The following is a 27,092-nucleotide window of genomic DNA, read 5'->3' on the forward strand; positions in this document are numbered from 1 at the left end:
GGGTTAGAAAAGATAAAAGAGCTAAACTCAGGGGTTAGCGGCTTGTGCCTAGGGCTCAACCCATGGTTTAGCTCACAGATCGGTTATGTGGAGCTGACTGAGAGATGAGAGATTATTGATTAGCGTGCAGGAAGTCTGGTTGGGAGTTCTGTCAGGATCCGTCTCCTGTGGGGGAGGGGAAGGGAAGGAAGCAGGATGAGGCAGAGGGGGACGTCTGGCCGGGGTGAGGGCACAGGAGGCTCTGCAGCCTCCCTGGGGAGCCCTGAAGCTGGGATGGCCATTCTGAGTTGCTCCGAGTTGGGGTTAACGGGTCAAGACTTTATGATCCTTGCACTGACCACTGTTTGGATGCCTGACCTTGGGGAAGAGGCAGCTCTCTCCAGCCAAGGACAGTTCCTCAAGAAGGCTGACAGCTGAGATCACACTACCACCACCACCACCCCCGCCCCCGCCCCCCTGGGGAATTGTCCTGAAGTCCTGAAGAGGGATCTGGGCCGCTCAGAGCCTCCTGGGTGCCATGCAGAGCACAGCACTGTGCATTATGCTCGGTTTCAATAGCTTTTGTTCCGTTCTGTTTTGTTTTTAAATCTCCCACACTTTTAAATAAAATCAACCCTCTAGGAAAATGGATCATATTTATCCAATGACTTGAATTTCCTATCACATCACCTATTCTTGGGTGAAGGCTTCCCCATGTTTGGGAAGCACTACTGCTCTCAAAAGTCTAGCTACTTTTTTTTTTTTTGTAAGATTTTTATTTATTTGAGAGGCAGAGTTACAGTGAGAGGAGGGAGAGACAGAGAGAAAGTCTTCCATCCGCTGGTTCACTCCCCAAACAACCACATCCGAAGCTAGGAGCCAGGAGCCAGGAGCTTCTTCCAGGTCTCCCATGTGAGTGCAGGGGCCCAAGCAATTGGGCCATCTTCCACCACTATCCTGGGCCAAAGCAGAGAGCTGGATCAGAAGAGGAGCAGCCGGGACTAGAACCCATGTCCATATGGGATGCTGATGCCGCAGGCAGATCAGCCTTCTGCACCACAGCACCAGCCTCTTTTCTTTCTTTCTTTTTTTAAAAGATTTATTTGTTTATTCAAAAGTCAAGATTATAGAGAGAAAGAGAGGGAAAGATATCTCCCATTCACGAGTTCACTCCCCAAAGGACCGCAATGGCCAGGGCTGGACCAGGCTGAAGCCAGGAGCCAAGAGCTTCCTCTGGGTCTCCTATATGGGTTCAGGGACCCAAGCACTTGGGCCAATTTTGGCTGCTTTACAGGGCACATTAGCAGGGAGCTGGTTCGGAAGTGGAGCAGCTGGGACTCGAACTGGCATGCATATGGGATGCCGGTGCTGCAGATGGTGGCTTAACCCTCTGAGCCATGGTGCCAGCCCCCTCTTTATTGACTTATTTTTATTATTTGTTTTTGTTTTTGTTGTTTTTATCTGAAAGGCAAAGTAACAGAGAGGAGAGAGAAAGAGAGAGAGGTCTTCCATCCACTGGCTTACCTCCCAAATACCCACAACAGCCAGGGCTGGGTCAGGCTGAAGCTGGGAGTCAGGAACTCCACCTAGCACTTGGGCTACTACCTGCTGCCTCCCAGGTTCATTAGCAGGGAGCTATATCAGAAGCGGAGCAGATGGAACTGCTCCATTATAGGATGCCAGTATCTCTGGTGTCACAAGTGGTGGCTTAACGTGCTGTGTCACAACACCAGCCCCCTATCTACTGTCTTTAACAGCTCAATTCTCAACTTTGACTTGCTTCCTTAAAGTTCTAGGGGCAGCACCTTCAGGACCCTGGTGAGCATCCTTTCCCAGCAGAACCAATGAGAGGAGCTAGAGTTCCTGCCACTGTTGCAGCTCCTCTCAGGGCATCGCTGAAATCCTTATCACTTCCTTCTTCTCCCATCCACCCTTTCCCCGACTGCCAGCATCCATGATGGTCTAGGTGGCTAGTGTGGTGGGGTGGCCTGAAGAGTTTGAGCCCGGGTTGTCAAGCACATCTGACTGTAGCTGCTGGATTTGTCCATTAGTGCCAAGGGACACCCAAGTAGATCACCATCCCTTCATGCCCCTTTGTGTAGCAGCAGTCTGCTTCTTCCTGGTGATTATTCTTGCTTGCGGAGCCCTTGATGTAAGGAGCGTGTAACAGGTGACACCTGCTGGCACAATGATAGACCATTCCGTAAAAATTTTCCTATCAGAGCTTCCCTGTGCTGCAAGCTCCCTAAGCTATACTTCTATAGGAGTAAGGTCCTCATTAGTACCTGGGCAGGGGGTGATCCAGCTCCCAAAACCCATCTTAGCATCTACTCTTTCAGATCACTGGCACTCACTGTTGCAGGTTGGGAAACAGACTGAGTTGCAGGGGGTTTATTGGAGAAGCACTATTGGGAGCCACATCTGTGGGGGTGAGGAAAGGAACCTTTTGGCTCACTTCCTAGATAGCCACTATATCCAGGGCTGGGTCAGCGTGCAGCTAGGAGCCTGCCCCTTCTTCGGGGTCTCCTACATGGGTACAGGGGCTTGAGACCTTGGGGCATCCTCTGCCGCTTTCCCAGGCCATTAGCAGGGAGCTGCATCTGAAGTGGAGCAGCTGGGACTTCAACCAACACCCAGATGAGATGCCAGAGTTGCAGGTGTCAGCTCTACTTGCTACGCCACAATGTGAGCCCCTGGGTAAATTTTTAAAAATCACATTCAAATTCTCCATGAATTCTTTAAATTTTATTTATGTATTTGACAGAGAGGGCTCTTATCCACTAGTTCATTCCCCAAATACCTGCAACAGCTGGGACAGAGTGCCCAAATCCAACAACAGTCAGGAACTTGATCCAGGTCGAGTGGCAGAGTGGCAGGAACCCAATTACTTGAGCCGTCACTGCTGCCTCCCAGGGTGTGCATTAGCAGGAAATGGGTCAGGAGCAGAGCAGAGTCAGGTACAGAACCCACACACTCGCATATGGGAGTGTGTGCTTAACCACTAGGTCAAATGCTTGTTCCCGCCCTCCCCCCACATCCCCGCTCTGCCCAAACTTCCCTTCATGTAGGTCCTTCAGCCCTGAAGGAGGATCTGGACACACAGCACAGGGGCCACAATAGTCTGAATCCTGCAGTCTACGAATCAGTGTGACCCTGGCGCCCAGGGAAGCCGGAGGAACCCTCCCCCACGCTCCCCTCATGCAACCTCAAGGGCGGGCATGCTTTTGTCCCACAAACTCTCCCCATTTCCTTTCTGATGGGAAGACAGAGGAAAAGGGTGCCTTTTGTGAGAGAATTAATTTGGTATCGGGGTAGACCACTGCCCAACAGGTGATTGATCACAAAAGAAACTCCTGGCAGCACACTAATTCAGACTGGGAGTAGCCCTTTGTGCCAGCCTACGTGACAGGAGAAATCCGCCCTGCTCTACTTTCTGGGCGGGGCTGCAGAATTATCGAGGACTTTCTCAGGTGTGCCAGGGAAGTCTGTGCCCTCCTCTGACACCTGCTAGGTCTGTGATTCTGCTTGTGTAGGGAGGGATGTCCCAGGCAGGGTAGGGCCATCAGAGCGCGGACAGCAGGAGGTCCCACCTACCTCATCATAGTATTTTCCTTCTTCTACACTTGATCCTAGCCAAAAGGCTGAGAAGCGATTGTTTTCTAACATTTATTTTGATAACATATTTTCCTGAAAATAGTCTACTTCCTCTGTTTTTAAAATATTAGTTCCGAGAGGACATGGCCCTTGTTTGCCTCAACTACTGTTGTGTCCTCAGCATTGAGCACAGCGAACCATGGAGTAAATATTTGTGGTATGAGTGACTGTGTGTGGGATGGAGGGTTATTATTTTGGAGGAAAAAAAGAGGAAGCATTAATTCCTCTCCTAATAGTGACTCACTTAAAATTTTTTTTCAGGTCACCCTTTCTTAGCCTTTTCTCATTCAAAACATCCATGAAACGAGTGCAAATTCCAAAGCAGTTGGAGCTGCTGATGTAACTATGTGTGTGATCTAGGTGTTCTAAGATCTTCCCTTCACATCTTTGGGACGCCTCCTCGGTGCTCCCCGAAATCCATTTCAATGGTCCACTCGGAATGCAGGAAGAACCCGCCGTGGGTCGGCGCTGCGCTAGCCCCCGCCGATTGGTTCTTCTCCACTGAAGCTTTTCTGCACCGGCTCCGAGGGCCACAACACCCGCGCAGCGCTCCGCAGCGTCCACTGAGACCTGTGGTCACCGCACAGCCGCGATACCCGGCAGCGGTGGCGCAGCGCCCCCTGGCGGCCGCATGGAGGGCCGGCGCCCGAGGTCTCCTCGACTCCGGCTAGGCCCCGCTCCGCGCCCGCCTCTGGAGCGTTCGAAACTGTTGTTGAGTGGGACATACTCCAGCTTGGGCCCTCCGGCGCCGCCCACCTCCCCGGGGCATGAAGAAGTCCGTCCACAAAAAGAAAAAGGGTAACTGGGGAGCGGGGAGTGAGTGATGCCTGGAGACCAAGCCTTGCTCTCTTTCCTGTTTTTGTCAAATGGTCACGCTGTAACTGACATACAGTGAGATTCCCCTTTCTAATGTGACTTTTGACAATCAAGGTAGGGAACAGGAGCAGCTGGCCACTCAGCATTACTTCCCAGATGCTCGTTCCCCACATCCCTTCTCTGTCTTCTACGCTTCCAGCTAGAGGCTCATAAAATGGAATCACTTGGGTCTGGCTTCTTTCACTTAACCCTACTGGTCTTTGAAACGGGGCTACACAGTATCACACCATATACATATCTAGTTTGCCAGTTGAGGCTGGGCCTGGAGCCCCACGCCCGAGGCGGGACCGCCCTGCTGCTATGGCTCCCGAGACCCTCTCAGGAACCAGTGTCTTTTTTCTGCTATGTTATTTTGTTTTGCAGGCTGAGAGCAACTGTGGTTTGGGGCAAGGATGTTTGCCTTGAGCAAAGGGCATTGAACCTGGGCCAGCTCCCCTTGGCTGGGGAGCAGCTCCCTCAGCAGTGGCCCTGAGAACGCCACAGGCCGGCCGGTTGTGGGTCCTGGAGAATGGCCGTGTGTGGACACTGGGAAGGGTGAGCTGACAGTAGCTCTCCCTTCAGCTTCCTGTGTGCTGAAGAGGAGCCTGCCGGAAGCCGCTTCTGCGGAGAGAGCACTTCTTGGCCTAAACCCCTCCTCAAGTCCTTGAAGCTTTTCCTGAGATCTGGTTCTGTAGAAAACACGTTTCACCCTTCCTGCTACCCACTGTGCCCAAGGCCTTTGGATTTTGCCTTTGGCAGCATCCATCTGCTGTCACGTTTCCACCGTCACAGGCCAAGATGTGCCTGGGTGACCTTTCATTTCTCGGCTTCACTCTTAATCCCACCATCCACACGCCACACAGGAGGCAGAGGGGGCTTTTGAAAAACTGCAGATCTGATCCTGTCCTGCTGAAATCCCCACTGAAGTATTCTCATTAAGGCCCTGTCTGCCAGGCCGCTGCTCATCCTGCCTCCCGCCCTGGTCCCCTCAAAACTGTTGTGAGTGTGCCCAGGCCCCCTTGCTCCTGTCTCAGAACCTTGCTACCTTTTGCTGCCTCCCGATCTCCTTTTCCTTTCCTCCTTTAATCCAGATTCTGCCTCCTCTGGGCCTCCTGTGGCTTTCCCTCATCTCTTTCCTAGCACGTCTTACACAGTTTTGTTATCCAACTAACTGTTCTCTGCCACCGAGGTGTGCAAGACGCACCAGGGCAAGACGAAATCTGTTTTGCTCACTATGATATTTGCTAAGTGAATGGACGATCATAACTAATGGTAAGCACTTGTGATGTGCTGGGCACTCTGCAACAGCCCTGTCACCATCTCAGGTGACTCCCTAGGGTGGGCACTTCCTGGCTTCACTGTACCCTCGAGGAAACTGAGGAGGTTAAGGAACTGCCTTGGGGGTCTGGCTTCAGAAACCCTGCCCCTCCTGCCATGCCGCTGTCTGAAATGAGCTCTCCTCTTTTCACGAGAAAAACTCAATGTCAAGACCACTGGACACACCCTGAGCAAAACGCAGCAGACCAAGCTCACCGTGGGCAGCATGGGCCTGGGCTTGATCATCATCCAGCATGGGCCCTACCTGCAGATTACGCACCTCCTCAAGAAGAGCCCTGCAGCCAAGGACGGGAAACTCCGGCCAGGTGACTGTGGTTTCCCACCCTCCTCTCTGCCTTCAGAGGGTCATGTGTTTGCAGTATACCCATAAAGGTATGATGACACTGGGTGAGACCTTTCCACTGGCCAATTTCGGTCACTTCTAGAGTCTTCCATGTTGGGTGTATTGATGAATTTAATTCATAAAGTAGCCTGCAAGGTAGGAACTGTTAGTCATCCCCCGTTCAGGTGAGGAAATGGGCTCACACTGAGTTCCTTGTCTAGGCTGACCTGCATGTTGCCAATGGGATATAAAGACACAGTGTCACTTCAGAGCCAGGACTCCTGCCATAAAGATTTCTTCTTTTTGCAGGCAATATTAATCATTGCTAATATTGGGATTCATGATTTTACGTAAACATTCCAACAACCCCCGAGTTAGATCCAAGCACCTTAAGGATAAGGATCAGGGGGCTGGCGTTGTGGCCTGTGATGCCGGCATCCCAAATGGGTACCAGTTTATGTCCCGGCTGCCCCACTTTCTGATCCAGCTCCCTGCTAATGTGCCTGTGAAAGCAGTGGGAGATGGCTCAAGTATCTGAGTCTCTGCCACCCACCCGAGAGACCCAGTTGAAGCTCCTGCCTTCACTCTGGCCCAGCCCTGGCCATTCTGGCCATCTGGGGAGTGAACCAGCAGATGGAAAATCTTTCTGTAAGTCTTTCAAATGAATAAATAAAATTTAAAAATCAGCAACAAATAAGGAGCCAGGTATTTAGTAACTTGCCAACAGTTACACTGAGGAGCCAAGCTTTGAAGCTTTTCTCCCAGACACCGGAGCCCAGGGGTCTCACCACTAGTGCTGCCCAATCCTCATGTCTTTGGGTGAATGCATTTTCCATACAGCGCAGGATGTGTTTTCCTAGTGCCTGCTCAGGGCCTGAGCTGTGCCCAGGAGTGGGGGAGGCACAATGGGATGGCAAGTGGCAAGAAGGAAAAATCATTTCACGCATGATGGCCTGAATTCAGGCCCGTGTGCTGCCATATGCTTTTGCTTTCCCTTTTTCCTAGAATGTATTTATTTATCTATTTGAAAAGCAGAGCATGGCGGGGAGGGGACAGGAGAAGAGAGAGGAGAGGAGAGGAGAGGAGAGGAGAGGAGAGGAGAGGAGAGGAGAGGAGAGGAGAGGAGAGGGGAGGGGAGAATCTTCCATCTTCGAATTCACTTCCCAAATGGTCACAATAACTGGGGCTGGGCCAGGCAGAAGCCAGGTGCCTGAACTCCATTCTGGTCTCCCACATGGTTGGCAGGGGCCCAAGTCCTGGGCCATCTTCTGCTGCCTTCCTTGGTTCATCAGCAGGAACGCTGGATCAGAAGTGGAACAGCGGGGACTCGAAGTGGTGTTCCAATATGTGATGCGCTAGATGGTGGCTTAACCGGCTGTATCACAATACCAGCCCTGGTGCTGCCATTTTCTAGTTCTGTGACCTTGGGCAAAGTCATGTAACCCTCCAGGCCTGTTGCTTCACCTCTAAATTGCGATAATCCCATCTTAGTCAAAGGTTACTAGGACTTGATGACATAATTTTTATAAGTGCTTCTGCAAGCTAAAGTGCTTTTTATTGCCAATTATGTCTCTCAGGCCATTCTTACTTACACATTCTCTAGACTTGTCTTTTTAAGTTAAAAAAAAAAAAAAGTATAGTATGAGTTCCAGGGGAATAAGCCATTAGTTTGCAATCCTGGTTGCCTATTAGAAACACCTGAGCCCCGTGTCGGCACAGGTTCTGATTCAGTTGGTCTGGGGTGGGGCTAGGGCACTGCATGGTTTAAAGGCTGCTCAGATGATTCTGATTTGCAGCCAGGCTTCAAAGAAGAAAGCTGATGGTGATGCTATTATGAAGCCCTTTACCTTAAATCTAAGGCAGGGCATTGTGGCACAGTGGGTTAAGCTGCCGCTTATGGCACCAGCATCCCATCTTCCAAACCAGCTCCCTGCTCATATGCCTGAGAAAGCACCGGAAGATGGCTCAAGTGCTTGGGAGACCCAGATGGAGTTCCTGGCTCTTGGCTTCAGCTTGGTTCAGCCCTGACTGCTGCAGCCTTTTGGGGGAATGAACCAGCAGATGGAAGATATTTTTCTACCTCTGTCACTCTTTCAAATAAAATAAATCTTCAAAAGAGAATCTAAAGCTAATCACTGCTTGATGCTGGGGAACACAGTGCCAGGGGACAATTCCGGTCTTCCTAGACCAAAAGAGCGCTTCAGGTTCCCATGAGCTTTTCTGCTTCTCCTCAGCCTCTCTCCATGGTCAGGTGACAAGGGCAAGTTGATAGCCAGGGGGTACAGCCCAGGGTTCTCCAGAGTCAGGAGTATGTATGTGTTCATGCCGTGGACACAGAATGTCACAGTGTGGTACAGCCAGTGGGCTCTTGGAGGGCAGCAGCAGTCTTGAATTGATCTTTTAAATCCAGGATTTACAGTATGGCACATGGATCATGTCTCTGCTTAATACATTAATAATGTATTAATAATAATGTATTAATAATGTCGGCATTGTGCAAGGTGTTTTCACATCAGTTATTGAATTTTATGTGTGCCATGTTCTGGGAATATGGATAATGAGACATAGAGGCTTAGAGAGATGGAGTCATTTGTTCAAAACACACAGCTAAGTCTGTGGCTGGAGCTGGGATCTGAGCCTTTGTCTGCCTACATGCCCCTATTAGCTCACTAGCCAACTGCCTAATTACAGGAAATGAGATTTCAATTTAGAGAAAGTTCAGAGCCCCAGCTTCTGCAAGTCAGCTGCTTTAGCATCTAGGCTTCAAAGTTTCTATAATTCAACCGTTTTTCTTGGACATTGATTTTGATATGATGGGAGGTGATAATCATAGAAACCTGCAATTTCTTTGACTGCACAGCCTCCTACCCTGTTATTTATCATTGAAGTCCTTTACATTTCTCTTCTTTCATGTTTCATGACAGGTTTCATCTTGATTTCCTGATGTAGTTTAGTTTTCGTTTCTTCTGGTTAAACTGTAAATTCCTTTTGGCCAGGATGACTTTTAACAGACTTGTATCATCCATGGTCATAAGAGAAATGAATATGGCTTTGACAGGGTACTTCCAACAAGTTCATGGAAAGTTTATTCTAGGTGCAAAAACTTTATGAAATCAATGCTTATGAAGAATCTTCAAAAAGTCAATGAAAAATGCATATTATGAAAAAACTGTAGACTGCAAATTTTTTCTGCACCAAACTAAACATCTCCTTTCATTTTTACAGTTTTTGAAGCACCCTTGTACACATCATGTATTGGGCATAGCCTTTACCAGGCCATATTCCTTTATTAAGCACTGTCTGAAGGCTTGCTATATACTGGCTCTGTGGGTGGAGAGCCAGACAGACATGGTCCCTAATCACATGGAAATTGTAGCTTAGTTGGGAGCGGTGGAAAAAAAAAATCTTTTTCATTAGTGGCAGCAAAGTTGATTTACTATAGGCAGTGGTGACCAAGTTCATAGAGCACTGTTCCTACAGCCCATTAAGAGGAAAAACAAGGTGCACTGAGCTTGGCGTTCGTGAATACCAAGGTGGTGCTTCTCTATGAAGGGCAGTGCTTATCTGTTGGAAGGGTGATCACATTCATCCGCGGACATGTTTGGTTTACAGCCAGAACAGTCAGGAATTAAGTGGTTTATTTTCTGCCCTCTTGGTAAAAATCATTCTTTTACACTATAATTAAGCAGAATGTGGAGCCATGGCTTTCAGCTATCAACACTCCTTTTAACATGGGGTAGGTGAGCTCGTGTTTTTTGCATTGTAATTAACCTCCCCTCCGTAGAACGAGCAGCTGCTCCAGAACACACACCTTGCAGGGGCTGGGAGAAGTCTCATTCTGAAGTTTTGTTTTTTTTTTTTTAAAGATTTATTTATGTATTTGAAAGGCAAAGTTAGAGGCAGAGAGAGAGAAAGAGAGAGAGAGAGATAGGCCTTCTACCTGCTGGTTCACTCCCCACATGGCTACAATCCAAAGCCAAGAGCCAGGAACTTCTGGGTCTCCCCAGACCAGAAAGGCCAGAAAATTAAAACAAAATGCCTGATGTTGAGGTGAGTGATGTGGCAGTGGGTGAACTGCTGCTTGGAATGCCCTGACGTGGGGTCCTGCCCTGGAGGGCAGCACATGGTGGCCCAAGGACTCGGGTACCTGCCATTCCACATGGGAGCCCAGCAGGAATGCCTGGCTCCTGGCTTGCACTTGGCCAGCCCTGGCTGTTACAGGTAGCCAGGGAGTGAAACAGCAAATGGAGGCTCTCTCTCCCTTTCTGTCTGTTGCTCTGCCTTTCAAATAAGTAAATCTTTTTTTTTTTTTTTTAAAGGCGTGTGTGTGTGTGTGTGTGTGTGTGTGTGGGAGACCTGGTGTTTAATACAGTCTACTGCGGAGAGCAATGGAGTTGCCAGGCAGGTATAATAGAAAGTAGGTCATTTATTTACCACTTAGTTAAGTGTTATCTTCTTTACTAGTAGTAGCCATTCTTGTTGTTTGAATGTTCCCTTTTTATATTTTTTAAAGTTTATTTTTAATTTATTTGAAAGGCAGAGGTAGGGAGAGGGAGAAACACAGGGTGAAAGAGATCTTCCGTCTGCTGGTTCACCGCCCAGATGGCTGCAATGGCCGGGGTGGGGCCATTTCTGGCTGCTTTCCCAGGTGCATTAACAGAGAAGGATGGGAAGTGGAGCAGCCAGTCTTCGAACCGGCGCTCACATGGATTCTGGCACTGCAGGCAGCGGTTTAACCTGCGGCACCACAACGTTGTCTCCCATGCAGGAGTATCTTGACTGCATTCTTCATTATGCAGAGGACACTCATGTCACGAACATAAATGTTTCTGTTTAAATAAAGGCTGCAGTTTGGTTTTGGTTAAAAATGAACCAACAATATGATCCCATAAAATGGAATACCTGGGACTGGCTGTTCTACTTCTGAGCAAGCTCCCTGCTAATGTGCCTGGGAAACAGCGGAAGATGGCCTTAGTGTTTGGGCCCCTGCCATGCACGTGAGAGAGTTGATGGAGCTCCTGGCTCCACCCTGGCTGTTGTAGTCATTTGGGGAGTGAACCAGTAGATGGAAGAGCTGTCTGTTTCTCCCTCTATCAAATAAATGAACCTTTAAAAAATAAAGATATGCCTCACAATAAAACCAGACATTGATATGGATCCTTTCTGTCATTGTCTTAATTTTTTGTAAAAGATTTTTTTTTTTTTTTGACAGGCAGAGTGGACAGTGAGAGAGAGAGACAGAGAGAAAGATCTTCCTTTTGCTGTTGGTTCACCCTCCAATGGCCGCTGAGGCCGGTGCGCTGTGGTGCTTCTCCTGGTCTCCCATGCGGGTGCAGGGCCCAAGCACTTGGGCCATCCTCCACTGCACTCCTTGGCCACAGCAGAGAGCTGGCCTGGAAGAGGGGCAACCGGGACAGAATCCGGCGCCCCGACCGGGACTAGAACCCGGTGTGCCGGCGCCGCAGGTGGAGGATTAGCCTAGTGAGCCGCGGCGCCAGCCTGTAAAAGATTTATTTGAAAGGCAGAGTCACAGATAAGAGAGGGAAGGAGAGGTAGAGAGTTCTTCCATCCACTGGTTCACTCCCTAAATGGCAGCAATGGCTGGAGCTGGGCCGGTCTGAAGCCAGGAGCCAGGAGCCTCATCTATGTCTCCCATGGGGGTGCAGGGACCCCAGTACTGGAGCCTTTTCTGCTGCCTTCCTAGGTGCCTTAGCAGGGAGCTGGATGAAGTGGAGCCGCCGAGAATTAAACTGGCATCAGCCCCACTGTCTTAATTTTACTGATAATTTTTTTCCTTCTTCAGGTGATGTACTCATTAGCGTTGGCCATGCTAATGTGTTAGGATATACGCTTCGAGAGTTTTTACAGCTTTTGCAACAGACTACCATAGGAACGGTACTAGGAATCAAGGTCTATCGAAGTTTTATTGACATACCCAAAGAATGGCAAGAAATCCGAGATTTGATCCCAGAGACCAAATTCCCAGTAACAAGGTAACTACAGACTTTTAGAAACTCTGTTACACTACAGAATCCCACATCCTGGGATCTGGGTTTAATAAGAGAATTAACAACCGGACAGGGCTATGGAAGGAACGATGGGTGACTCTGCCAGGATTAGTTAGACAGGATTCAGGACCCTAACATGAGGCAGTGAGATTAAGGCAACTTGGAGTTAAAAAAAAAAACCACCAGCCAATCCCTGACAGGAACTCTGTTCCCAAGCCAACCTGTGCTGTGCGAAGTCAGCCCTTAGAACTTGTGCTGTGAATCCCATTTCCCCCTTCCTCTCGTGCATTTCCCACTTCTGTCTGGATCCTTCCCAGTAACAGTTTCAGCCTCTCCCACTGGCAGGCCCTCCTCCCTGCCCTCTCCAGCCACTGCATGGACCCTTGCCTCCCCGCTCCACTTGTCCCGAGCACCGAGTTAGCCACCTCCCCGTGCCCAGGAGATGCCTGTTTCCAGGTCCCCCCAACTCTTGTCGGCAGCCTTTGCTCTCATTCTCTGGCCATAAGCTCTGTTCCCCAGGCCTTCCCCAGCTGCCTCACTGCTGATGCCAGCGGCCTTCCCGCTCCTTATTCTGTGTGGTTTAGTGTTCTCTGTTGCTGTGGAGCCCCACAGACTGGGCATTGCAGAAAGGATGGCGGGGTACTGAGCTCGCGGTTCTGGAGGCTGGGAAGTCCCAGAGCGTGGCGCCAGCCTCTGCTCGGGGCCCTCTCGCTGCACTGTCACAGGGTAAGGCTGAGCAAACCACTTACAAAGCCACTGAGGCCACTCTGGGGATCCCACCCACAAGGCCTCATGCTAATTACCCTCTTCCCTTCCAAAGGCCCCACCTCCAAATACTGTTAACACGAATTTGAGGATTAGGTTTCTCGCACCCGAACTTTTGGAGGACACATTCAAACCGCAGCTTCTGAGTAGCAGCAGATACATTACAGCTTCCCCCTCCTCATCCCCTGCTCTTCTTACAACACCCTCTTCCCCAGGTCTCTGGGATTTCACACTCCCCTGATTCCCCTCACTTCGTGTTGGCCTCCTTTTACCCAACCTCAGAATTCCTCAAGGTTTAGTTCTTGATCCGTTTCTGAGTATCCTAGGCAACCTCATCAATGCTTATGGTTTTTATTACTATCCATTCACTAAGCACTTTCAAACTGCATCATCTCCAAACTTGCCTAATTAAACATCCACCTGGGGCCGGTGTTGTGGCGCAGCAGGTAAAGCCGCTGCCTGCAGTGCGGGCATCCCATGTTGGCGCCGTTTCGAGTCCAGGCTGCTCTGCTTCCAATGCAGCTCTCTGCTATGGCCTGGGAGGGTAGAGGATGGCCCGGTGCTTGGGACCCTGCACCCACATGGGAGACCCAGAGTAAATCCCTGGCTCCTGGCTCGAGATCAGCTCAGCTCTGGCTGTTGCGGCCATCTGAGGAGTGGGCCAGTGGATGGAAGGCCTCTCTCTCTCTCTGGCTTTACCTCTCTCTCTAACTCTTTCAAATAAATAAAAACTAAATCTTTAAAAAAACAAAACAACATCCACCTGATGTCTGCATTTGGATGGATCAGAAACCTCTCAGACTCATTCTGCTTAAGATCAAATGCCAGTGATTTTTCCAGCAGCCCTGTCTTACTGGGGGAACATTTGCCTTGTTGACCCTGCCAGGAATTTAGGGACTGTGAATTCGTCGTCTCCCCCATTGCTAAGACTTGCCATTTTACCTTCTATCTTCTCACACCTGTTCACTTCTCTTCCTGGCTGCTACCATCATCCCCAAGCCACCATCTGGTCCCTAGCTAGTCTTGCTCCCTATTCATTTTCTACAAGTGAAGCTTTGATAATGCAAATCTGACCATGGCATGCCCTACTTAAAATTTAAGGCCTTCCTTTTTCCTTAGAGTAAACGCCAAAGTCCTTACATTCACCTATGAGCTACCTGGCCTGTGTACCATTCCAGCATCATCTTGTACTGCTCCTCCACCCATCTGGCTGACTTTGGCCTTTAGCTTTCTGCCTTGTATTGCTGTCTTGTCTGCATGATGCATAGAATTCTGCTTTTCAGTACCTGGTGTTTTTTTTTTTTTTTAAAGGAGAAGGGGAGGGAGAGAGAGAGAGAGCAAGAGAGAGAGAGTGAACTTCCATCTGCTGCTTCATTCCCCAAATGACTGCAACAGCTAAGGCTGGGCCAGGCTGGGCCAGGCTGGGCCAGAGGCTGGATTGGAAGTGGAGTAGCTGGGACTTGCACTTAACCTGCTGGGTCACAATACCAGGCCCTCCTGTACTATTCTTGAAGGTTCACAGAGTAAACTTCCTCCAAGAGGCCTTCCTATAGGAATGTGGAAATGGGTCTGTCTGGATCAGGGGCTCTCCTAGCACTCTGCATCTGTCACAGTTTTAATTAAGTCACTGTGTCATCTGTTGTTCCTTGTGTTTTCCTGGAAAAATGTAGACTCCATAAGGGCAAGGACTGAGCCTGTGTTGTTCTGCTAAACCTACCATGGGATGGCTGATATTTCTGAGAGTGAGTGAAAATTGAAATCCAGCTTTGAATCTAGATAAATGACCTAAATCATGTCAGAGAGCTGGTTTCTTTATCTGTAACAGGAGTAACAGGGACTCTCTGGAGGGTCAGATACATGAGCAAGTGTTCTGTAGAACAGGATAACACATAGAATACGAGAGCTGGTTCTTTTAGTGACAGACTCGGCGCTCTGACATGCGAGTGAGCCCTAGTAAATCTGTTAACACTAGGTGCCTCTGCTTATTGGTATGGCTCAAGGAACTATGGCTAGGGACTTTACTGTGACTTGAAATGGCCTGTAATTCACAAGCTTTGCTTCAGAGACTGGAGCTTAAGGGGTAAGGGACTGACAGGGCCTACAGATGTACTTTGCTTGGCTTCTACAGATTTTAAGTGGTCACCTGCAGAGAGTAAGCAGGACACATGGTGGCCTTTACCCTCCAGACCTGGGTAGTGTGCTACCAAGGAATTTATGACTTTTCATTACAATTTTGTGTTTTCCTGTATATTTTTAAAAAATTAAAAATGCAAGATATTGAGTTAGTCACCCAACTTGCAAATCTAAGATTTGGAAAGAACCGGCATCTCTGGTTTCTGTGAGGCACCAGAAGATGGCCTGGGTTCTTTTTTTTATTTTTTTTTAATTTTTTGACAGGCAGAGTGGACAGTGAGAGAGAGAGACAGAGAGAAAGGTCTTCCTTTGCCGTTGGTTCACCCTCCAATGGCCACCGCGCTGTGGCCGGCGCACCACGCTGATCCGATGGCAGGAGCCAGGAGCCAGGTGCTTTTTCCTGGTCTCCCATGGGGTGCAGGGCCCAAGCACCTGGGCCATCCTCCACTGCACTCCCTGGCCACAGCAGAGAGCTGGCCTGGAAGAGGGGCAACCAGGACAGAATCCGGCGCCCCGACCGGGACTAGAACCCGGTGTGCCGGCGCCACTAGGCGGAGGATTAGCCTAGTGAGCCGCGGCGCCGGCCGATGGCCTGGGTTCTTACGTGGTAATGGTGGCCTAGAGCTGGGCAACAGCTGTCCCATTCAGGTCGGGCAGACAGGAAAGATTTCACATCAGCCAGACCAATCCCGATTTGACTAAAAATGCTTAGTAAGAGCAGGGAACACTTACTCCTGGCTCAGTGTGTGGTGGGCACCTGCAGCGAGTAGCAGCAGGATACCATGGGACCCTCATGCCAACTGTTACCCTCCTTTTGCAGAGAGGGCAGCTGAACGAAGCCCAGAGGTGTGTGTAAAGCTGCCAGGGATACAGGACTAAATGGCACAGGTCTGACTCTATAGCATTGATGCAAATATTCTGCACCTGTATTGTCTCATAAGCTAGCTGCTAGCCACACAGGTGGCTATCAAGCACTTGAAATGTGGAGACTCATTTAGGTTTATTCAAGTTCAATCAATTTAAACTTCACCGCCACATGCAGATGGTGGCCCCAAGTCTGACAGCTCAACTATCAATTCTGGGCTCTTCACCTTTTGCCTATGTAATGACTGTTTCAGACATTTTCATCCCAGGGAGGAGTTAGAGATTCACAGTAGGAAAACCTGGGATGGCGGACTGACCACTTAGAAGGAAAGAAGAGATAAACAAAGGGACTAGCACAGTTGAAGTATGAGGCTAAACCACATACTTAAGCAACAGTGCCAAGCATGTTCCAAATCCCTTTAATTAAGCAAAGTACTTACATCTGAGACATTTACATGTGGTGTGTGAGGGACAAAAAGGGAAACAAAATGCTTCTTTCCCAGAGTTGAAAAGACCTTTTCCAGGAGCAAATGGCTCTGTGTGCATGGGAGACAATGTTCCATACACTGCTGTGGGTAGGTAGGCCCAGTGGTCTAAACATTTTTATATGGCTGCCATTGAGCTGCAGAGGTTAACTGCCTGTGATGCTGGTTTGAGTCTCAGCTGCTCCACTTTTTTTTTTTTTTTTTTTTTTTTTTTTGACAGGCAGAGTGGACAGTGAGAGAGAGACAGAGAGAAAGGTCTTCCTTTTGCCGTTGGTTCACCCTCCAATGGCCGCCGCTGCAGCCGGCGCACCGCGCTGATCCGATGGCAGGAGCCAGGATCCAGGTGCTTTTTCCTGGTCTCCCATGGGGTGCAGGGCCCAAGCACCTGGGCCATCCTCCACTGCACTCCCTGGCCATAGCAGAGAGCTGGCCTGGAAGAGGGGCAACCGGGACAGAATCCGGCGCCCCGACCGGGACTAGAACCCGGTGTGCCGGCGCCGCAAGGTGGAGGATTAGCCTATTGAGCCACGGCGCCGGCTAGCTGCTCCACTTCTAATCCAGCTCCCTGCTAGTGGGAAAGTAGTGGAAGATAGCCAAAGTGTTTGGGCCCCTGCTATCCACATGGAAGACCCAGATGGAACTCTAGGCCAATAATCCATTGGATGGAAAATCTCTGTAACACTACCTTTCAGATAAATAAATAAATACATCTTAATTTTTTTTTTGTCTCCAGCTAACCCTGATTTTGCTGGCTATGACTTAATTATCTAAGTCATGCTGGTTACTGAAAACAGTTACCAACGATATCCCTTGTAGCCTGAAAAAAAGTAACTTGGGTTTTTTTTTGCCTTCTCATTATGTGCTGTACAGGAAGACCTGGGTGTGGCTGAAGGCAAACTGTTTTAGTTTAGTCCTTGCAGTGCTAAATGAAGCAAAACAAAAATCACACATTTAAAGTTAGTGCCTCAGTAAAAACGACTCAATACCAGTTGTGTATTACTAGAAGTGATAAAGTTTAGGAAAATCTGTTAAATTCTTGGAAGCAAATAAAATAGGCACTGTCAAGGTGCAAGTCTGACAGATTAAGGGAGATGAGGGAGAGGAACCTATTTCCTATTAGCAGGACAGAATGCACTTGAAGTCTATAATCATAAAGATCGAGTTTTGGATTTTTTGGGCAATGAGGGCCAGGGCGAGCAGTTGACAGGTAGCATTTATTCTAAGTAGCAGCAAGTACAGGTTCAGGAGGCATTAGAAAAGTTCCTATGCCAGTAGCTGCTAGCAGGCAAACATCACCCAAGATTCAACACTCAAGAAAGCCAATAGCTGGGGTAGGTTACAAAAATCTCTTCTAGGCACAGGCATTGTGGTACAATGGGTTAAGCTACCACTTGAGATAGCCACATCCCAAGTCAGAGTGCTTGGTTTGAGTCCTGGCCACTCTGCTTCCAACTCAGCTTCCTGCTAATGCAATCCTGGGAGGCAGCAAAAGATGGCTTAAGCAGTTGAGTCTCTGTCACCCATGCAGGAGAGCTGGATAGAATTCTGGACTCCTGGGCTTTTTGGCCTGACCCAGCCACGGGTGTTGTGTGGGCATTTGGGGAGTGAACCAGTATGGCAGGTCTGTCACTCTGCCTTTCAAATAATAATAATAATAAAAACAGAAAGAATCAAACTATACACTTAAAAACATCTAAAACCAAAAGAGGCCGTGGGGCAGGATCAGGAGAAAAACAGTGAAGTCAAATATTTATTAATAATTAGCAATGTTGAAATCCTTGAGACTAGTTCCTGACTCTCAGAGAAGGTGGTAATACTGTTATTGCCGCAGAGAGCTGGCATATTTTATTATTGCAACAGAACTCTCAAAAGGAAATGGCCAGGTTGAACTTGTCACTCTAGGTGTGAACCCACACTATTTAAGCCTCCAACTATTCCAGTCTGTAGTTTGGTCTCAGTCTGTGCAAAGCTTTTAAAAGTAATATGAAATAACTTACAATGGAATTTTATTTTATATTTAGGAATGTAAAAAAATTTAAAGGAATTTTTTCAAAAAGAGAAAAACTTTAATAATATAGAAAGGAGGTGCCTAAGTTAAACTATCTTTTCTGAGCTAAAGTAGGCTATAAAGCTACTTTGTATTTATATGAGAGGTAGAATTATAGACAGAAAGAGGGAGAGAAAAGAACAGAGGTCTTCCATTTGCTGTTCACTGCCCAGATGGCTGCAATGGCTGGAGCCGGGCTGATCTGAAGCCAGGAGCCAGGATCTTCTTCCAGGTCTCCCACATAGGTGCAGGGGCCCAAGCACTTGGGCCATCATCTACTGCTTTCCTAGGCCATAAATAGAGAGCTGGATCAGAAGAGGAGCAGCCGGGATCAGAACCAGTGCTCATATGGGATGCCGGTGCCGCAGGCAGAAGCTTAGCATACTAGGCCACGGCGCTAGCTTCAGTTTATGATATCTTGTCAGGGAACCTTAGTTCAGATATTAAGAATTCACTTCGGGGCGGCTCTGTCGTGCAGCAGGTTAAAGCCCTGGCCTGAAGCACTGACATCCTGTATGAGTGCCAGTTTGAATCCGGCTGCTCTATTTCTGATCCAGCCCCCTGCTAATGTGCCTAGGAAAGCAGCAGAGGATGGCCCAAGTCCTTGGGCCCCTGTATCCATGTGGGAGACCCAAAGAACCTCCTGGCTCCTGATCAGCTCAACTCTGGCCTTTGTGGCCATTTGGGGAGTGAACCAGCAGATAGAAGACCTCTCTCTGTAACTCTTTCAAATAAATCAAATAAAGCTTAACCAAAAAAAAAAAATTCATTTCTTTCCCTGTTCTTTTCATTTCAGCGCACCAAAAAAACCCCAGGAGGCAAAAGATGAATCTTTCACAAGCAGTGAGGACAACGAAGAAGTCGTTTTAGATAAAAGACTTAAATATTACAGGTATCCTCGGTCCATGGGGCATCACCCTGCAATGAAACCAGTATCTATTTCCAAAGAATGGCATGGCTATAAAAAGAAGAACCAGACTATCAGTGTGGGGAAAGACATTAGCTGTGATGTGATGATTCACAAGGATAAGGAAGTGAGAGCCCCTTCTCCATACTGGACAATGGCGAAACAAGACCGAGAAAGCTCTTCCTCCTCCTCCATCTCCTCTGCCTCGGATGCGTTTTGGCTGGAAGACTATGCCCACGCTGAAAAGGGCAAAGGTCATCCACCATCCAGTGTTAAGCACTAACCTGCCACTCCATGGCTGTAACAGCATTTATCTTGAAAACTCCCAATTTCTGTGCATCACCACATACAGATTTGCTCCACTTACAGGAATCCATGCAGACTTTTAGATGAAATCTCTTTCGTGACTGTGCTCCAAGCCTTCGGGGACTGGCTCCAGTGTGAGATCTGTCAACTCCCATGGGCTTTTGCAGGCCTCACAAATCTTATTCCCAGAACAGCAACATCATTCAGATGATCAGGACCTTCCTTTCTGAGAACTTCTCAACTTTTAGAAAACACAGTAGAGGAACTCAACATCAGAATATCTGAACACAGCAGAAAGCTTCCCTTTTAAAGGTAAATAATTTTTTTTTCCTTTCAAGCTTCAAGAGTTCTACTGAAAAGAGATAACAGATATCTTCTTTGGCTCATGGTTCACATTAGAATCCCTCCCCTTACTTTTCAGCCCTACTTTTACTTTGTGTTATTTGAAAGAGAGAGGATTGAAACAGATGAAGGAGAGCCAGAAGCAAAAAATAGAACTGCCACAGTAATAATAAATTAGATGTATAAAACAAAGTTATAGGAGTAATAGGGTATGATTGACAGGGAATTGTTTTCAGAATAATTTTCTTGCAAAAAAGGCAGAGAGAGAACCAGACCACTTAGCTGCTGTCACCCAAAGTATCAGATTTTTAACTTGCTTTTATCTTAAAAAGTCACCAATAATAATCTGCAAATTCTTACCCTGATAGCCACTTACCCTTAATTCGAATAACTTCTGATGTTTATATGCAATGATTATGTGTATTTCTATCTAGGAATCTAAAACAAGATCCCATCATATTATAAGTACTTGATTAATTAGGAAAAATGCAAGAAAAACATTTAAATAGGATGTTTTTATTGACTTTAAGTCAGCTGGGAATAATTACCAGCATTCATGCGAAAAAAAGATGTTTTGTTAGACTTTTAACTTTCGTGTGTTTTGTGTCATGGCTGAGAGAATGTTCAGTTTTGTCCTGTAATATGTGCTTCCATATTATAACTCATCAACAAAAGGTGTATGACCCAAATTTCCACTTGCTGCCATGGACTTCTGGCCAGAAACAAACTTCTTTGCAGCCTTTAAAGAAACAAACAAAAGAAGAAAGTTAGTGGAAATAAGAATTTGCATCAGCAATTCCACCAACAGCTTCCTGTGAGAGATGGCTGGTGCTTTATTTTGGTGATGTGGGAGGAAATGTTCAGCTGTTCCTTTGACTGCTCTATCACATGTGCTACTAAGGAAGAGTTGGGGTGCTCTAGATAAGAGGGTAGCTGTTAAAGGAGGGATAAGGAGAACCTTACTGACACAGCAGAGTGGCTTCAGGCAGGCCTGTATTTTTTTGTTCTTGTATTGCAAAGGCAAACTGTCTGGGTCAATCAAAATACACTGTTAACTTAAAAGTTAAACCTTATATCCTAGTATTCTTTATGCCACTGCTTGAAGTTCGAAGGCTCGTTGTTCAGGTTACGTGTATTGCCACAAGGTGGGTCCCTGTTATGTCAGGCCAGCTGTTTTTAATGGAGGGGAGAGGGTGGTGCATAAAGCTGGGTTGGGACTCATGTATTGATGGCACACAAGATGAAGACAGCCATCTATGTAACGATCAACTTATGGGCCAGGTGAGATCAAGTCTGGGTTACTACCTCAAAGTAGCTTTGTTTCTATCCCTGTTGTCCCTGTACAAGGTGGCCCTGTTGTTGAGAGGATGGAAGAGTCAGTAGAAGGGGAGTTGGCGATGTTAATGTAGAAATGTAGATGGAACTAGGGGAATCCACTGCCTGAACATTGTAGTTCATGTGCCTGCTGGTCAAGTAGGGAATACAAAACACAGTAAGACATAGTCCTCTGTCCTCAAAACAACTCAAGCTTGTAGGGATAAATGTATGTGGGAAAAAAGTAGCAAAGGCAGGGGAATGTGCTAGGCTGAGAAGAACAGAAAATATCCTGAAACGTGAGGTGGTGAAGGATTGGCAAGATTAGGGGAAGAGGAAGAACAGCAAACTGTACCACTTAGGCTGACTCATAGGAAATTGCCAGTATTTGAGTTCAACTCTTTGTGACCTCTAATAATTTTAAATGGTTTCAGTGGTCATTTCTTTGAATGAGGACGACACATATACCTGAGCTAACAAGGAAGCTGTTTGCAGATCTGATAGTAAAGGGCCGACTGCATCCACACTGCAGACGGGAATCAGACGGCATGAGAACAACTCAAGACAGCCCAAGAAAGCCTATGCATTCCTTTGGCAACTGGATCGTGAAGGTTAAGCTCTCTGACATTAAATTCTAAGTTTTCGTTTACTTACATTTACGATATCAGCATCAGCCACCGAGTCAATCTGCTGAAGGACTGTGGATGGTGGCACGTAAGAACCAGCAATCAGAGCCTGGGACCCAACCTCATCCAGGAAGCCCTCCGAAGACTCTACTGACATTAGATATCCAGCTTTCAGCTTGTTCCTGTCCAATAAAAAGCAGCAGTCAGTTCTGTAGAGCAAGGCAGTGTTAAAGTATGTCCCCAAAACTCTTCAACAAGTTTTTGGTAAATAGGCAAATTAACAGTTACAGTGCTAACGGTCTCCATTCTGTTTCCTCACCAAGTATTATTTATAATTTGGAAGGGTGTAATACAAACCTACACTGAAAACTTAACAGACTGCTTTTTGATTGTGGACTAGAATTTAGTAAAATTATTTTAAAGTGAGTTGTTTTTTTTTTTTTTTTTTTAATTTTTATTAGAGAGCAGCCATCCACTGGTTCACCTTACAAATGCTCATCATGCCTGGGGCTGAGCTGGGCCAAAACGAGGAACTCAATGACTTGAACCATTACCAGTGCCTCCCAGGGTCTGAATTGGCAGGAAGCTGGTGTCAGACTGTCTGTCAAAGGACACCTAAGTTGACACTTATGGCGTTGTCCACTTATGGCAGAAAGTGTGTGTTGATTAGTATCTTTTCCCCAGGCACTACTTTTATCCTGGGATTTATTTGACTCAGTGAGAGTGGGCACAATGGATAGGGCAGGCAGGGGAGGGCAGTAGACCCCAAGATGGAGGCTGGCATTGCCATGTAGCGGGTTAAGCTGCTGCCTGCGATGCCGACATCTCATATGGGTGCTGGTTTGAGTCCTATCCAGCTTCCTGCTAATTGCCTGGGAATGTAGCTGAAGATGGTTCAAGTACTTGGGCCCCTACCACCCACAGAGGAGACCAGGATGAAGCTCCTGGGCTCTGGCCTGGCCCAGCCTGGGCCACCATACCCATGTGGGAAGTGAACCAGCAGATGGAAGAGTCTTTCTAACTCTGCCTTTCAAATAAGTAAATAAGTCTTAAAAAAAAAATCAAAATGGACTAAAAAACATCAGTTTGCAATAAAACTGAACCCAATTAACAATTTTACCAGAAAGAAGCTGTTATTCCTTATAAAAACAGTATTCAGTAAGGCTTATTTACTTAACAAATAAATTAAGGAACTTTAACCACAAACTGTCATCCTCTGGCATTCTATACCAGACTTACATTTAAGCATAATTAAACTTAACACAGCACTTTTACCATATTACCAACTTAATTAATAGAGGGTTTCATCTATAAGACACTTTTCCAAGAGGTTATTAGTCCCTTCAGCAGTGACATCTCACTTTCTCCCTTTCATTATACAGACTAAGGACCTTAAAGAAAAAGTAAGAGCTCCATCAAAATTACAGAAAACTAACACCTTGACATTAATAACATAAATTCCATTTTCTACATATTGCCTTATCTTATGGTGATCTTAACTAAATTTAAAATTTAGATTTTTGGTAAGTAAATCCATTGTTTCAATTTATCCTCATCATGGTTGGTTTCTGGTGCAATCAGGCAGAACTGCGTCCTACTGATACTTAGTTCCATGCACACAGTATTTAATCAATTGTGCTGTACCCATTCAAGAAATGCCATCTTGCAGTGTGCTTGGTGTAATGAAACTAGGAACACTAAAAGGAGCACAAAGGTCTAAAAGGTTGTCTCCTGAGCTGTAGCTCACTTTGTCACTTTCCCAGTGAGTAATCCCAAATGATGGTAAAGAGCTTTTGAGTTGTAGAATATACATTTTGAGTTCTCTGAAGGTTATGGAGTCAAACTTAACCATCTTAAACAGCTGTATGAAAATGCAGGTTGACAGGACGGAACCGGCACCCCAACCGGGACTAGACCCCGGAGTGCCGGCGCTGCAGGCAGAGGATTAGCCTGGTGGCGCTGGCCTCTAACTGAATATCCTAATAGAAGTTTACTCTAGCAGTGTGATTAGTATAGAACAGTTGTGTGATAGATAGAATCAACTGTATGAATCTAAGTAATTTGGAAGGAAAAGTAGGGTCCTTTGTATGTGATTTTATATGTGAATTAACCATCATTCCAGCTTTTTATATATTTCATGTGTGAAGAAATTGATTTTCTTTTGGAGTCATTTTTGATCTGTAATTTTAAAATACAGTAGTCTGCACAGAATAGTAGATATCCTCAACAGCACTCTGGCTTCAGAATCAGCCCTTAAGGCATTCGGATCTGGCTAAAAAGCACATAAGAGTATTTCAGGCATGGAAAGCCAAAACACTCTGGCAAACAAACAAACAAACACCTAAATGAAAGATCTCTGTGAGTGAGATCCCAGTGGAAAGAACGGGCCATCAAAGAAGGAAGTACCTTTCTCTGAAGGGAGGAGAGAACTTCCACTTTGACTATGGTCTTGCCTAAATAAGATCGGAGTTGGCAAGCTCAAGAGGCTTCCATAGCCTTGGCAGCTCATGACAAGAGCCTCCAGTGATTACTGATGTCATAAATAATAAGAGTGTCAATTGTTAAATCAACAACAGGAGTCACTGTGCACTTACTCCCCATGTAGGACCTCTGTCCTTAATGTGTTGTACTATGCGAATTAATGGTAAAACTACTACTCAAACAGTACTCTATACTTTGTGTGTCTGTGTGGGTGCAGTCTGTTGAAATCTTTACTTAGTAAATATTGAGTAGATCTTCAGTATATAAAGATAATTGGAAATGAATCTTGATGAAGAATGGGATGGGAGAGGGAGTGGGAGATGGAATGGTTGCGGATGGGAGGGAGGTTATGGGGGGGAAAGCCACTATAATTCAAAAGTTGTACTTGGGAAATTTATTTAAAAAAGTTAAAAAAAATGCAGGTTGATAACTAACTTCATCTCAAGTCTGTCTTTTTAAGTTAGAGAAAATGCTAATGAATTAAGGGTTTTGTTAGAACTTCTGATCTAGACAGTGGGATTTTAGAAATCACCCAATATTCCTGGTTCATGTACCAAAAAGCAAAACAAAACAAACCCCAAACAGTAGAAAAGTGTTTTGGTTTTACTTAGAAAAAATACAAAAGAGTTTCTTCTTCAGTGTAAATCAGTAAAGAAGAAAAAAGGATCTGTCAGTGGTTATTATAGGATAATACTGGTGGTGTGATTGTAAACTTATACAGTTTAGTTTATGTTTTATTAGAATATAAATATTATACAAACACATTTTAACATGGAGACTTTTGTTACCATGTTTGCAACTCCTGACCTAATTGGGAATCTATACCAAGAAAGTAATATAAAATTCAAAGATATCCTTTGTAGTTTATAATTTTCCAGCTGTAGAAATTGTCCAACAAGTTTATTTTGACATCTCAATTAATATTGTTCATACAAATTTTTAGTAACATTAATAAATGGAAACATCACTAGAATGTTTAAAAAATGATTGCTTCTTGGCCTTTTGGCTAAGATAAAGTGTAGTATCTGTTCTTTTATTTAAAATATTTACTATTTACTTGAAAGTCAGAGTTACAGAGAGAAAGAAGAGAGAGAGAGACACATCCTCCATCCATTGGTTCACTTCCCAAATAGCTGTGATGGCAGGGACTGGGCCAGGCCAAAGCCAGGAACCAGAATCCTCCCCTCTGGGTCTTCCATGTGTGTGCAGGGGCCTAAGTACTTGGGCCATCTTCTGATGCTTTCCCAGGTACATTAACAGAAGATGGATCGGAAGTGGAGCAGCTGGGACTTGAACCAGTGCCCATATGGGATGCTGGCACCACAGACGGCAGCTTAATTTGTTGTGCCACAGTGCCGGCCCCAGTATCTGTTCTTATCAGTTTAATATTTGATACATCCTCTATGTGAGGACAATATATTAAATGGATTTTCAGAGCAGGGAGATGGAATATGAGCTTGCTCCATCCATTCTATGCATGGACCTGGTACTGCCGAATGTTTAAAAAAGGGAAATCACAGAGAGGGAATCAAAGATAATTTTTGTTTTTTATACCACTGCTTGCAAAACTGGCATTCCATATGAGTGCTGGTTTGAGTCCCAGCTACCCTGCTGCCAACCCAGCTCCCTGCTGATGTGCCTAGAAAGGTAGTAGAAGATGGCCCAAGTGCTTGGGCCCCTGCACCCATGTGGGAGACCCAGATGAAGCTCCAGGCTCCTGATTTCAGCTTGACACAGTCCCAGCCACTGTGGCCATTTGGAGAGTGGACTGGGGGATAAAGATCTCTCTCTCCTTCTCCCTCTCTCTATAAATTCCTGTTAAATTAATAAATCTTGAAAAAAAAAATGTGCTCAAGAAAATAGGCAAAATGTACCGATTATATTTCAGAGTAGTAGAACAGGGTGTGTGTGTTTCCTTCTCTCTTTATTCAGAAAAAATACAATTGTCAAGTGACTAAAACATAAAACACATAGTAATGAAACTTACTTGGCAGCTTGGACATCTGCACTGGAAAGGTTTCCTTGAGCAACTGTTTTTACTTGGTTGTAGGCAGCCTTGATAACCTAGGATGACAAGTAAAAGCTGATCATCTTTGTCTAGTGCCAGTCTCTTGTGACCATCAGGTGACCCTCTACTGAGGCAAAAACACAAGCTTGGTAAATGTTTGGGGAACAAAATAATAGGGCTGGCTCATGATTTTTGCCATTCCAATGCTGGCACCATTCTGGGTCTGCTACTCATCCCCCCCCCCTTTTTTTTTTTAATAAGTTGCAAACCTGGAATAGTGTGCTGATTTTGGTATTCTTTAATGATAGACTTCATATTTATTTATTATTATTTTTTTGACAGGCAGAGTTAGACAGTGAGAGAGACAGAGAGAAAGGTCTTCCTTTGCCGTTGGTTCACCCTCCAATGGCCGCCGCGGCTGGCGCGCTGCGGCCAGCGCACCGCGCTGATCCGATGGCAGGAGCCAGGTGCTTCCTCCTGTTCTCCCATGTGGGTACAGGGCCCAAGCACCTGGGCCATCCTCCACTGCCCTCCCGGGCCACAGCAGAGAACTGGACTGGAAGAGGAGCAACTGGGACAGAATCTCGTGCCCCAGCCGGGACTAGAACCTGGGGTGCCGGTGCCGCAGGTGGAGGGTTAGCCTAGTGAGCCGCAGTGC

General features: G+C 46.5%; 2 protein-coding genes and 2 pseudogenes across 3 annotated transcripts in view; 3 read left to right on the forward strand and 1 right to left on the reverse strand.

Moving 5' to 3' along the window:
• Positions 1-738: 738 nt before the first annotated feature.
• On the forward strand, positions 739-24,283 carry PDZD9 (PDZ domain containing 9). 2 transcript variants are annotated; one of them, XR_016226143.1, is made up of 4 exons: positions 739-6,131; positions 11,952-12,141; positions 19,247-19,975; positions 21,754-24,283. XR_016226143.1 is itself a non-coding variant. In XM_089321566.1 (3 exons), exons 1-3 carry the CDS (start codon positions 6,032-6,034, stop codon positions 19,638-19,640), a joined length of 684 nt encoding a protein of 227 aa, XP_089177692.1. In that variant the 5' UTR covers positions 739-6,031; the 3' UTR covers positions 19,641-24,283. The 2 variants fall into 2 exon arrangements, 1 of the variants encoding a protein (XP_089177692.1); XM_089321566.1 differs by having other exon boundaries at positions 19,247-24,283.
• Positions 20,502-27,092, reverse strand: part of UQCRC2 (ubiquinol-cytochrome c reductase core protein 2) — a 31,905-nt gene continuing 25,314 nt past the window's right edge. Inside the window, exons 12-14 of the mRNA XM_002711816.6 lie at positions 26,414-26,490; positions 21,974-22,127; positions 20,502-20,744 (exon numbers count right to left, since the gene is read on the reverse strand). Of these exons, the coding sequence (XP_002711862.2) occupies positions 20,661-20,744; positions 21,974-22,127; positions 26,414-26,490 (315 nt within the window). The 3' untranslated portion in view covers positions 20,502-20,660. The remainder of the gene's footprint in view (positions 20,745-21,973; positions 22,128-26,413; positions 26,491-27,092) is intronic.
• LOC127491515 (U2 spliceosomal RNA) lies at positions 25,413-25,534 on the forward strand (annotated as a pseudogene).
• LOC127491514 (U2 spliceosomal RNA) lies at positions 25,765-25,945 on the forward strand (annotated as a pseudogene).

The sequence above is a fragment of the Oryctolagus cuniculus genome, chromosome 19 (genome assembly GCF_051225735.1).
Source record: "Oryctolagus cuniculus isolate XC-2025 breed Fujian yellow rabbit chromosome 19, ASM5122573v1, whole genome shotgun sequence".
NCBI lineage: Eukaryota > Metazoa > Chordata > Mammalia > Lagomorpha > Leporidae > Oryctolagus > Oryctolagus cuniculus.

Excerpts from the sequence above, each read along its gene's own strand:
- PDZD9 (XM_089321566.1), top strand. The coding sequence starts at position 6,032 with ATGGGCCTGGGCTTGATCATCATCCAGCATGGGCCCTACCTGCAGATT. Across the intron at positions 6,132-11,951 it reads GGACGGGAAACTCCGGCCAG|GTGATGTACTCATTAGCGTT; the intron begins GTGACTGTGGTT and ends TTCCTTCTTCAG. Across the intron at positions 12,142-19,246 it reads ACCAAATTCCCAGTAACAAG|CGCACCAAAAAAACCCCAGG; the intron begins GTAACTACAGAC and ends TTTTCATTTCAG.